The 13,504-nt window shown below is 42.7% G+C and overlaps 1 protein-coding gene across 3 annotated transcripts in view; it reads left to right on the forward strand.

Annotated features, from left to right (window-relative positions):
* Positions 1-11,853, forward strand: part of LOC123766208 (protein sax-3) — a 175,110-nt gene extending 163,257 nt beyond the window's left edge. For 2 of the 3 annotated variants that reach the window (XM_045755176.2, XM_069321170.1), the window contains 9 exons: positions 248-476; positions 2,265-2,591; positions 3,537-3,664; positions 4,690-4,875; positions 5,396-5,540; positions 6,835-7,050; positions 7,603-7,682; positions 8,006-8,296; positions 8,861-11,853. In XM_045755176.2, the coding sequence (XP_045611132.2) occupies positions 248-476; positions 2,265-2,591; positions 3,537-3,664; positions 4,690-4,875; positions 5,396-5,540; positions 6,835-7,050; positions 7,603-7,682; positions 8,006-8,296; positions 8,861-9,547 (2,289 nt within the window). In that variant the 3' untranslated portion in view covers positions 9,548-11,853. The remainder of the gene's footprint in view (positions 1-247; positions 477-2,264; positions 2,592-3,536; positions 3,665-4,689; positions 4,876-5,395; positions 5,541-6,834; positions 7,051-7,602; positions 7,683-8,005; positions 8,297-8,860) is intronic. The other variant, XM_045755177.2, reaches the window with a different exon arrangement.
* The last annotated feature ends 1,651 nt before the right edge of the window (positions 11,854-13,504 follow it).

Here is a 13,504-nt window from a genome sequence, read left to right on the forward strand (position 1 = left end):
AGTTAGCTGAATGTTATAAGGCAGGACCCATGAACTGAGACTCGACCCTCTCCCCACTCCCACACCCGGGATCAGCTGAGCGAGTATAGACACACAATTAGCCCAACAATACACACATAATCACATCCTACAATACACAACAATCCTAATGATAAATAATTAAAGTTTTGAAGGAAAAAACAATTGATATTTAACGTTAATTCAGAACGGACCGTGGGAGAATATTTACATCAGTGTTGCCATACAGACGGGTCGAGCGACTCAGCGCCTGGAAGGCATCTACATCCTAGGGTGTGAGCGAGGCCGCGGCCTCGTCTCCCCCAGGGTCCAGCAGCAACTCCAGGCACTCGACATCTCCATCAACCACAACCAACATCACAACCATCACTTCAAGTGGCACTCTTCTCTTCTCCAGCAAACTACTGGCAGTTCCACCCCATCCACTGTGGATCATCTTGGAGGAAGCCGAAGCTCGCGTGAGTATTCGGACATGGGATAGATGACGTCATTGGTGTATTGTATTGCCAAAAGGCCAGATTGTTTTTAATTTATTATGGAATTAAAGTTGTGAATAGTTATGTAATTTTCTTTATTGTTTCAAACAAACGTAATTAAGCTTATTTCATCCCAAATAGTTCACACATATATCCCTAGCGGATGAGAGAAGTAAAGATAAGCTTCGTGCTTCACTTTCTTGGGCGGTAGAAGTCTCTTCTGGAGTGCATGTGTGTGCCCGCTTACACACATGGACATTCGTACAAATACACACTCACAAGAACACACACTCGCTGGAACACACTCTCCCTCGAACACACACTCCCTCGAACACACACTCGCACGAACGCACACTCACTCGAACACACACTCGCTTGAACACACACTCGCGCGAACGCACACTCACTCGAACACACTCACTTGAACACACACTCGCTCGAACACACACTCGCTCGAACACACACTCGCGCGAACGCACACTCACTCGAACACACACTCGCTTGAACACACACTCGCTCGAACACACACTCGCGCGAACGCACACTCACTCGAACACACACTCGCTTGAACACACACTCGCTCGAACTCACACTCGCTCGAACACACACTCGCTCGAACTCACACTCGCTCGAACACACAGAGCCAAAGACCAAAGAGCCAGAGCTCAACCCCCGCAAGCACAACTAGGTGAGTACACACTCGCATCAAAAACTGCCTTACTCACTCTTCATAAACTACAATATTTTAAGCGCCATATTTACGTAATTTTTTGTTATTTATTTTTTGAATTCAATTAAACTTAAAATTAAACTTGGAATAGATTTAATTAATCTCTTATGCAACCAACTGCATTACTCATATTGGATGGTCCATACAACCAGCAATACTACCCACACTGAACGGTTTATACAACCAGCAATACTACCCACACTGAACGGTTTATACAACCAGCAATACTACCCACACTGAACGGTTTATACAACCAGTAATACTACCCACACTGAACGGTTTATACAACCAGCAATACTACTCACACTGAACGGTTTATACAACCAGCAATACTACCCACACTGAACGGTTTATACAACCAGCAATACTACCCACACTGAACGGTTTATACAACTAGCAATACTACCCACACTGAACGGTTTATACAACCAGCAATACTACCCACACTGAACGGTTTATACAACCAGCAATACTACCCACACTGAACGGTTTATACAACCAGCAATACTACCCACACTGAACGGTTTATACAACCAGCAATACTACCCACACTGAACGGTTTATACAACCAGCAATACTACCCACACTGAACGGTTTATACAACCAGCAATACTACCCACACTGAACGGTTTATACAACCAGCAATACTACCCACACTGAACGGTTTATACAACCAGCAATACTACCCACACTGAACGGTTTATACAACCAGCAATACTACCCACACTGAACGGTTTATACAACCAGCAATACTACCCACACTGAACGGTTTATACAACCAGCAATACTACCCACACTGAACGGTTTATACAACCAAATTATTTAAAATTTCACAAATGAGCAACGCGTGCTGGATGTAGTTTCTTTTGTTAACACTAACAGTACCCCATGTCTACTAGTAGCACCTCTCCAATAGATTTAACAATATCTTACTATTATCAGTAATATTTCCATATTAATATAAGTAATATTAGGTGAGATTAGGATATGACAATACCCTGAATCAACACAGTTCTGACACGACCTCCCTCCCTCCCCAGGCGCAGACGTCGTCAGTAGAACCCAAACTGAGAACTCAACGGCGATAAAGCAAAGGGAGAAGGAAGAGGAGGAAGAAGAAGAAGAGGAGGAGGAGGAGGAAGAGGTCGAGGAGAAAGAGGAGGCGTCAGAGAGATTCTTCTTCAGGAACGCTAGTCCCAGATGTTCTGAGCTGCGGGTGCTGGGCCACACCTCCTTCCCTGGCAGGCTCTCCTACCAGCTTCAGGGCCTCCGGCCGTATACCTCCTACTGGCTCCTCCTTCTGCCACATTACAAGGGCGTCCTCGGCGTGCCCTCCAACATCCAGCCCTTCACTACCCCTCAGGATGGTGAGGATGCCCCCCTTCTCCCCCCCTCCCAGGATGCCCCATCCCTCGCTTGGTTTAAAGATCGAGTGTCCGTAATAACGGCTTTGAAAAAGTAACTGCACATTTTGAAGCCTTTATTGCGCATTTTGAAACTTTTTTGCACTTTTTTTTATAGCTTTTGCTGTACTTTTTGGAAGCTCTTATTTGCTGTATGAAGCGCTTGTGCAGCTCTTCCTACTGTATATTAAACACTTCTTGCACAATGTAACACCAGACGTCTGAGGGATTCAATCACTAACTTCAGGTTAAAATATTTTCGGTGAAATCATTTTGATAGAATATTTATGATGTACGTGCACTCTCATGCATAGCGCACGCACACACACACACACACACACACCAACACTGGAAGACAGAAGAGTGAGGGGGAGACATGATCATTACCTACAAAATCCTCAGGGGGAACTGACAGGGTAGACAAGGATAAACTATTCAACACTGGCGGTACGCGAATAAGGGGACACAGGTGGAAACTGAGTACCCAAATGAGCCACAGGGACGTTAGAAAGAACTTTTTCAGTGTCAGAGTAGTTAACAGGTGGAATGCATTAGGCAGAGATGTGGTGGAGGCAGACTCCATACACAGTTTCAAATGTAGATGTGATAGAGCCCAGTAGGCTCAGGAATCTGTACACCTGTTGATGGTGTACAGATGACACACACACGAACATAAGGATAAAGTTAACCACATAAGGCCTATTGGCCCATATGAAGCAGCTCCTATTTACATGCACCCAAACTCACTCACGTATCTGTGTAAACTACGCTTGAAACAATCAAACGAGTCCACGTCTATTATGTTACCCGGGAATTTGTTCTGTGAATAAAAAAAACACAACACACACACTTAAACGAAGTAAAACAGAAATAAAGTAATACTAATTATATTGACTGTGTGATTTACAGTTCCGTCCGGATGGGCGGTGTTGTCCCGATGGTGGGCGGCGCGGGCGGGGGCCGGACTCTACGCCCTCACCCTTCACTGGACTCACCCACCCCCTCACCTGCTTCATGGAGTCCTTCATAAGTACCTGGTGAGTCATCCTCAAGTTCAAGTCTGAGTCCTCTTCAAGTAAGCAGTTGTCAAAGAAGAGGACAATGAGTCCTTTTATGTACGTTGTGAGTCATCTATGGTCATTCTCAAGCACCTGTGAGTCATCAACAAACATCTTTTGAGTCCTCAACAAACACCTGTGAGTCCTCTACAAGTATCTGGCGAGACGTCTTCAAGTGCCTCGCGACAGAGTGGTTCCCACGAAGGGGGTCACTTCCCAACTTGTCAAGTGGCACCAGTGTCAAAAAATTCAGCTTGTGGGGTCTGTTGATACTGATAACCTGCAAAAGTAGTTAATGATAAAGTCCTCATTATGCTGCATTTGGAGCGTGAACATCTTAGGTGGGTTGAATGTCACAGTTAACACTGAAACTGTATAATTTATATATTATCAAGTATAACACTTGATAATATTGATCGCACTATAGGAGAAACTATGTCAGTTAACAATTTCTGAATTATTTATTTCAATAAAGGAATCGAGCGAATAGAATCGAGCACTAGAGGCGCTATCGAGATAGTAAATTGTACACTAATAAAGTTCACAGTGCTTAAAAAAAAAATTATTTGATAAGCACTTTCTCATTATCAGAATAATATGGAAATTCAGCTTCTGAGCAGAAGAAAATTAGACGAATCTACTGTTAAATTTCTATCCCAATTTTGGATTTATTCTTCTGGACCCTAGAATGGCGTCACTATAACTTAAAGTGAACTCCCTTTACTTTTATTATATAAACCTCTATGTAAATACAATATGTGAAAACCTTTACCCTCGGTTGCGACAGGAAATATAGATGTTTATCTCTCAGAATGTTTGGTAATATGTTTATTGTTTGTGATGTGTTTATATGTATGTATTAACACGATGTACTGAACGGGGTGAGAATAGCTTGAGCTACCTCATCCCTTTGTGTGTATTTTACCTCAATAAACTTATTTCAATTTCAATTCAATTTCGGTTGCGACACTTCGTCCCTGCTAATCTTGCCTGACTTCATGCAGGTCACAGTGAAGGAGAGTGACACGGGAGTGACCCACAACGTGACTGTGCTGGGTCACCTCACCTCACTCACGCTACCCAACGTGACCTCGTCTCGGGTCGAGGTCATCTTGACGGCCTCCACCATCAAGGGCCCAGGGCCTCCCTCCCCTCCTGCGAGACTTAACCTCCTCAGGACACACTTGAAGGTCAGTTGAACTTACGGACGTGTCTACATCTTGAAATTTACATCTGGGGTTTAGAGTAAGTTTGACCTTTGAGTTGATATTTTCCCTATAAGTATAAATTTCTTGCAGGCGATGAGTCACAATAACGTGGCTGAAGTATGTTGACCAGACCACACACTAGAAGTTGAAGGAACGACGACGTTTCGGTCCGTCCTGAACCATTCTCAAGTCGATTGTCTTGAGAATGGTCCAGGACGGACCGAAACGTCGTCGTTCCTTCAACTTCTAGTGTGTGGTCTGGTCAACATAAATTTCTTGAGAATCAACTTGAGACTTTTTAATCACAAATACTTTATTGAGATTTTATGTGAGAATTAGTCTCAGAAACTGGACAATTGTTTTTTTAATTTACGAGGCCAAATTTTCAGGGGACTAGGTAAATATATGAATTGTTAATTTGAAAGCAAAACTTGGTTCATTCTCGCAACCTGGATTTATATAGTAATCCTGTCTACCTGGCTGCTGGTGTTGCCCCTTACAGGACCCTGGCGTAGGAGTAGGAGTGGTGAGATCGGCGTGGTTCCTGGTACTGGCTGGGGGTGCGGTGGCCATGTTGGTTATGGTAGTGGGCTGCACTCTGGCGGCGAGATGGTGCACTACAGGCATGCGGCACTCACTGTCCTCAGGTGAGTATACTAAACCTCACTCAATCACCTCTGACGTATATACGTCTGACCTCTGACGTATATACGTCTGACCTCTGACGTATATACGTCTGACCTCTGACGTATATACGTCTGACCTCTGACGTATATACGTCTGACCTCTGACGTATATACGTCTGACCTCTGACGTATATACGTCTGACCTCTGACGTATATCCGTCTGACCTCTGACGTATATACGTCTGACCTCTGACGTATATACACAGCCTCGTCATTCACGCTTCAGCTGTAATTTGTGCTGCCAGGTGTTATGCTGCACGCATACTGTGTGCTACGCATTGCAAACGAGGCACTGTTAAACTGGGATACATGTTATACACAGGACTTCTAACATTGACTGACTGCATAAGGTAATCCTTTCAGTATAATATTTGAACTCAGTGACTCATCATATCATGTTATCTTGGTAAACATGATAAACAGGACAATAATTTATAAGGTAAATTTACCTGAAGAGCCACACTATTCCTAGTGGCCTAGTCGGGGATAGAGAGCCTATCGACGGCTTCCTATCCTCGTGTTTTCCTCGAACCTTACGTTAAAAATCCTTAAAATGATTTAAGGAAATCAATCATGCAAACTTTAGATTCTTGTGTCCCTAATTCGCTAGCACGAAAGTTGATAGATGGGAGGACGGAAGTTGATAAAGTGATCGGTACAGTGACGGCCTTGCTTCTTGTAGGGTTGGATTCCATCACTGATGTCCAAGTGATTTGGCACCGTTCTTTCTGCCCGTCCTCATATCCCAGCTGTTTAGTATATCCTATATATCCTTCAGGTGTTATATAGTCATACTAGCTTAGCGGTTTTTTTCCTGATAAATACCTCTCCCTACTAACATTTCAGTGTGATCATTGAAAAGTTTAATTTGTCATACATTAGCAGCATTTTCATGGACATTACAACTATGATGAATTTTGATTCTTCTTTACGGTGCATGAAAATTAGTCTGTGCTGTACACTACACTACTCTAAACTAAAATTTAGTCTGTGCTTTATATAGGTGTTCTCTAAATACACAGAAAACGGCAACATTTTAAGGGGATTATTGTGTACACTGAGTATTCATTTAAGAAGACATATTTTATTGAGAAAACAATAAAATATAGAGCGAGCATTAACAGATTTCTAAAAATTGCAATAATAATAGTAATAATATTTGATAATAATAATAAAATAATAAAAAAAAATATAATTGTACAAAATTCATGTTACTAGGCTTTCTATTGCTAATTTTCTTCCATCTTACATGCAGAAGTAACCAAAGGGAAGAAGGTGTGTGGTGTGGGGGGCCCGTGGGTGGACGTGGGGAGTCTCTGGGCCCCTGTGCCTTCCCACGACCTCAGCTCTGACAAGTCTGACAGGAAGCTCCTTGCCTCGAACGGGTCTTCCTCGGCCGCTGGCTACGTCGAGGTGGAGGCTGTGGGCTCTCAGCTCAAGGATGACGTTGGCTCCAAGGCCCGGCTGAGAGGTCAGTCTTAAAGGGGAGGGTGAGAAGGAAGGGGGAGATTGAAAATATCAAAGGGGCGGGGTGTAAAGGGGTGAAAACAAAAGAAAGGTAGGAAGTAGATAGTCAATATCCACAATATCAAAAAGACATGACTCGGCTTCAGCCACAGACTACCAGGGAGCAGGGCGGTGTCAATCCCCAGAGTTACAGTTCTCGTATATATATATTTTAGGAGCTTATTCCCTGTTCTTGAAAACCGGAGGTTCTGTTGATGTTGTACATGCTTCGCGTGTGCATCAAATAAGATAACTTGAGTGGAGCGAAAAATGTTATATACACACATATATATATTCCTCGTGCGGTTGGACTGGTCGGTATGGCGACGACCTCATTTCTACCAGGTCGACGTTCAATCTCAGACGGTCCAAGTGGTTGGGCACCATTCTTTCCCTCCGACCTACCCCAGGTCCTTGTCCGCATATTACTCTCAAGTGTTATAAACAGTCACACAAGCTTAGCAATTCTTTCTCCTCGTATTTTATAGGGGCGATTGACCCCCTAGTGTTGTTGCAGATTCATGGCGTCCAGGGTTCCTGTGCACCACTCCTTCGTCCTCCCTGGGGTCTTCTCAGCGGAATAAGCACCTCGTACAGGTATGTCTCGTGACGGATAGATAAGAAGCTTCCTTTTGTAAAAAAAGGTCACAACGAAATACAATTATAAAATCAAATATTAAAGGTCATTTTTCCAACAGGTATGAATAAAATTCATCAAGAAACGTCTTACCCATGGATGTGGATGCTCTAGTAAATATTGTATCAATGGATATGGATGTACCAGTAATGATCATACTCAGCGATATGGATACATTAGTAATGATATTATCCAGGGATATGGTTATATCAGTAATGATATTTCTCACGGATAATTCATTCCCATGGATATAGATCCATCAGTAACGGTTTTCTCTCTCCAGCAGACTGAGTCTCTACCTGCACGGAGTGAGAAGGCACAGTCAAGCCCTGCTAGTGTGGTCCGTCGCCACACTGGCACCTGCTACACCACCTCCGCCGCCCGCACCAGCTCCTCCAGCTGGCGAGACTCTGACACAAGCACCTGGTACACCGGGGACTATTGCAGCTGCTGCCGCGATGATGTCAACCTCCCGCCGGCGCAGGAGTCCTTTTCCGGCCCCTCTTCAGGCTGCTCCACCGTCCTCCACTTGAACTCTGCTCGAGGTGACCTCCAGGTCTACTCTCCCGCTGTGGTCAGTGACTACGGCTGTTGTTTGTACGTTTTAACCAAATTGGTGATTCTGACGCCATGACTCTAAGAATATCCAAAAGTAGACTATAGGGAAAGTATTCTCCTTATTCTTTAAATGTTCTTAGCGTTTGTCTTTATACGCACTCTCTACCAAGCCTGGCACGTATTAGTTCTGAATTACGGTATTATTATTATGATCAGGACACTTGTGGACTGAATTTATATATATATATTTATTTCGTAAAGTAATAGTAATTTCAGGATTGCATTCCTTAGTTTAATGGTAAAATGTATGAGGTAGTATTAGAGCCTGAATACAACGAGCAGCACAAACATGACACAGCACCGGGAACTGTTTCAGTAAGTTCCATAGAAAACTATTGGTTACGTGTGACGTACTCAACTTGATACATTTTGTTTGTCTTTTGATGTATAACGTTCGCTTCTATATTGTATTTTTTTAGAAATAATATAGCCAACATCTTACACTATATACATGCTATTGAACGATTGCTGTGTCCCATGTATGATTTCATATGTCTAACGTATACAATGTCTCCTGCAGGAGTACCAGTACAGTGGCCTCAGCACCGATGTGTACGAGGTGGTCAATGCCTATGAGGAAGCGTCTGTCCCAAAACAGTCTGTCAAGCATCGTCCACGGCTTCCCTCCCGCCGAGATCTCCAGCACCTCACACTTAACACAGAGTCCGCCACCGACCTCTCCATCAGCTGCTACGACGACGACGACGACGACGAGGACGACGACAACGACAACGATATAACTCAGTCTTGCAGCGACACCGAGGCATCGTTCTTCATTCCCCACGAGAGAAAACGCCAATCAAGTGGAGAAGGAAACGGTAAAGAAAATGGTTCACTGAGCTACGATATCCAGAGATCAACCTGTAGTGTGATTCGCTCAAATCACGTTCCAGAGGAGGACGACTACCAAAGAGAAATTCAGAAACTTGTCAAGGAAGGACAAAGTCAGAGAGACGTACACAGCTTGTCAAATACCTTAAAATATCCAGACCAAAACATGGAGTTATCTTCGACGTCCAACACCTCCACCTTCAACACAGCGGTAGCAGACGACTTGGAGACGTCTTCGACCAGAAGAGCAAGCTGCCGATCCTCCATTTCACAGGACAGCTTGGAGGAGCAGTTCGAGAGAACACTGAGCATGATCACACACGGGGGATCAGTCAGTCTGGACTCTGACTACCCGACGACGTCCGCTTATAACTAGGGTAACAATAGTGGGATGACAGAGGGGCTCTAGTGGGCTGCCAGAGGTACAATACATCAAAAGACTTAACAGTGTGATGTTTAAAGACAGGAACAATTGTGTGTGTTTACTCTCCACTGTCTAATGCTGAATGCTGTTAAATATTATGCAAAAACTATTAGATCTTTAGTTTCTGTTAAACACCAAGAAAAATAAAGCCACTGGTAAGTGTCGTGCCTGACACTTCAGCTGAAATGGCGAGTTTCCTGTCTGGAAATTATTAATATAATTTTTTTTAAGTTTATATTATTTCTCTGTGTATAGATAAATTTGTTTAAAAATAAGCTGAGCACTCGAACGTTCATGAACATTTACACAAGAGGAACTTTACCCAAAAAATGCTGTAATTTGTGAGTCATTTGCATAGTGTCACAACCTTCCCTAATGTATATGGAACACTTCGCTACTTTACATTTGGAAGAAAAGTTGCTCGATCAGTGTTACCATAAGAACTGCAATATATGTGTTAGGTGGCTGGTAAGGGACAATAAAATATCAGAAAGATTATCCTAAAACCAGGAGTCAGATTCATTCATGAGCCCATGTGTTGTTGTGGCCTTTACGCCGACCCCTCCGGCGTGTTTTGTGTGACTCAGTGACAGTCGTGACATCTGCAGACATGCCGAGCGACTCTCATGGGTCTTCAGTAGCTACAAAGGCGAGAGAAAGTGAAGACGAACACTCTGGAAGACGGGGAATAACCATATAATCAGCCCCGAGAGGTCGATGCGTCTTTATGTGGCGTGCAAACATAAACAGTGTAAACAGTGGGCTGTACTAAGCAACTCGGGTGGGAGATTATAAACATTGACTTGCGTACTATGCACATTCGCAATTGAAACGAAGCCTATTATTATTATTATTTGATATTTACGTTAATTACATATTCAAGAGCGACATCCCACACAAGAAGCATCTACATCATCTCACAAGAGTTGTAATGCAGAATCTTTTTTTCTCTTATGTTGAAACCTAATTTTTCGACAAGACACCATAGGCCTGACTTGCGTAATGTAAAATTCAGATGAACATAAACAGACAAGAGTTCTGATAACAAGTGCAGAAGTTTTAGGTATAATACGGTTTAGTTCAGTAATATCACCTGGAAATGCTAATTAAAACGTCACTAATACAATGACATATGATGTATTGTTTGTGAGCCATTTTTTGGCTGTATTATCTGTTAGATATATTGAGTCTGTATTTGTGAACACATTAAGGTTGTATTTGTGAGACACATTCAGACTTCACACAGACACCTCGCCAAATTTGGTGATGTGTCAAGTCAGAAATAGCGCGAGAAGGGAAGACTTAGATACGATATTAGGTATTTATTGAAAGCAATACAGAGTTGTGATTCCCAGTTAAAAGTTATCAGTGCAGAAGGTGATCGTGCCAAAGTAAGACTTGGCACTGGATATCGTTATGTTGTTTCAAGTGCCAATCGTGTTTCCTTCATTTAATGTTTCCATAAAGTGTGTCAAAGTCGGCGTCCATCAGTCTTTATTTTATTTTTATACAAATAGACAACAATACCCCACAAAAATAAATTATTCCTGGATACCACTGAGGCGTTTGTGTGTAAGTGTCGATCACGTGAAGGTGTGAAAAGCCTGGGGTGTGTGAAGTGTGGTTCATTCCCCGCCCACCACTGGCCAGTCCGCCCACCACTGGCCAGTCTACTCATCGCTGGCCAGTCTACTCATCGCTGGCCAGTCTACTCATCGCTGGCCAGTCCACCAGCTGGTTCACTTCCAGACCCACTTCGATCCATACCTCCCCCTCATACCGCCTGGTCCAATTCCAATCTCGCTCTATAACATCGCCGAGACCTACACCAACTGTAACAAGAGCTGGTCTAGCTCCAGGACCCCGCCTCTACACCCTCTACCACCACCTGGCTCTTCACCAGCTGACTGTATCAGCAGCGGCTTCCGTTCCTCGCTCCACACCACCGCCATCAACCTTATGACAACTCTCACGTCGCCGGAATAAGACTTTACCAAATCATTTATCCTGTGTCGTAGACATGTAGCAATAGCCATTTTGTATCTGAAGCAATATTGTGGTGCATGGCTGCTGTGGTGTTGTCTTCAGCCCATGTTGATGAGGTCTAACCAATACCACCGATTATGTATCAAACTTGTATCATACTATCATACTCAAAATGCTCAAGGAATCATATCAGAGGAATGTACAACTTGTGACTATATTTTACTGCTGCACATTTGTATGTCGTAATTCAATACATATATGTGTGTATGAGTCATTGTGTTTTATGCCTGTATCTAGAATATGTCGACACTTCCTGGTGAGGTGACGGTCACCAAATTTACATACTAAATCCTGCTCACACAATGGGCTACAGTAGCACAGGCCTAAATCATTATTCCACCCAACTCACAAAATGTACCAAAGTAGCCTAAGCCTATATCCCGTCATTCCACCCTACCCACACGATGTATCAAAACAACACAGGCCTAATGGTTGTTATTTTTCTTAGCATAGAGGAAAATCAGCTTCTTTGTTTACTTCTCCTCAGAGTTAACCACTGATGGCTATGATTTCCCTTCTGGGGAGATAACAGAATGCTGAGAGATAACGAGAGGATGCAGCCACCTGCTACACGCCTCAGCGAGGAGGGTAGAAATAGCCTAAGCTACTCTATCCCTTTGAGATGTATTTTATTGCTCCACACACCTGAGCAAACACTGGCTGGCTAAAATGAAGAGACAACGAATGCACGAACATGTTTTAGTTACATTATACAACGAAAATGTTAAAATTATACATCGTAATATTAATATCAGATGTCGTAATATTAACCATAGCCTCAACTACTCTACAATACGGCCATGTTTGATGTGAATTATTTTGCAAGAGATAACTTTCTTAGCAAGACGTGCATAAGATGTGCCGTCGTGGACCAATAGGAGCGTGAGAACCTTCATTGGATAAAACTTATTACGGATCCAAGAGGTCATGTCCCTTGGAATTTCAATTTAAAACAAAAACTCCATTTAAAAATTATTCACTGCTGACACTGGGTTATTCATTGCCATTACAAATGTCTTATATTTAATGGGAATTTGTTATACCAAACAATTTTTAGTGGTCAGCTTAATTAGTTCAGTAATAGCTCAGCATCAAATTATTTTTCGACATCACTTAAACTTTGATGAAGAGGAAAGTTATACTGAGACTAATTGACAGTCATCTTGTAGATTTAATTATATCATTTATTAACTAAACGACATTATTCTTTATATTTGAAGGGAATATAGCACAAATTAATTGGTTCATCTGGATTGATCAACCATTTCGATAATTTACAGGAAATAGAACTGAGTTAACTATTAGTACAAGAGGTTAATTAGCTCCGTGCGCCTTAATGAGGCCTATACGGATAGAGCTCCACACTAACTTGCTAATTTTCTTCTATATAATAACCTCTGTGGTTTCTTATATTTATATATCACAAGTTTTGCAATGTGAGTTTATACATTATAATTATAATTAAATCACATCATGTTTTGAGAACAAATGTTACAAGCAGCACTACTTGGGGTTCGAACCTGCAACCTTCATGATCATCAATGACGTGAAATTAACGTTAATTCACCAGAGCACTGAGCACCACCTGACAGAGGACGCTTCTACTTGAATCATTCATCTACCCGAAGTCCAATCGTCCATTCTACCTGACTAACATCTACCTGAAGTTCATTCACAGCTGTTGGTGTGTTTGAGCCTTGGATCATGCCGTCTGGTACCTTGTTGCACCCACTTAATCCGAGAAATGATCTCTGTAAGGGATGTTGCAGGAGCAAAGGTCACAGCAGACAGGGAGGGTCAGCCAGTGTTCGTCAAGCATTTACGCAACTACTTCCGAAACCTCTACGTCTTTCCTCGATCATA

Source organism: Procambarus clarkii, chromosome 9 (assembly GCF_040958095.1).
Source record: "Procambarus clarkii isolate CNS0578487 chromosome 9, FALCON_Pclarkii_2.0, whole genome shotgun sequence".
NCBI lineage: Eukaryota > Metazoa > Arthropoda > Malacostraca > Decapoda > Cambaridae > Procambarus > Procambarus clarkii.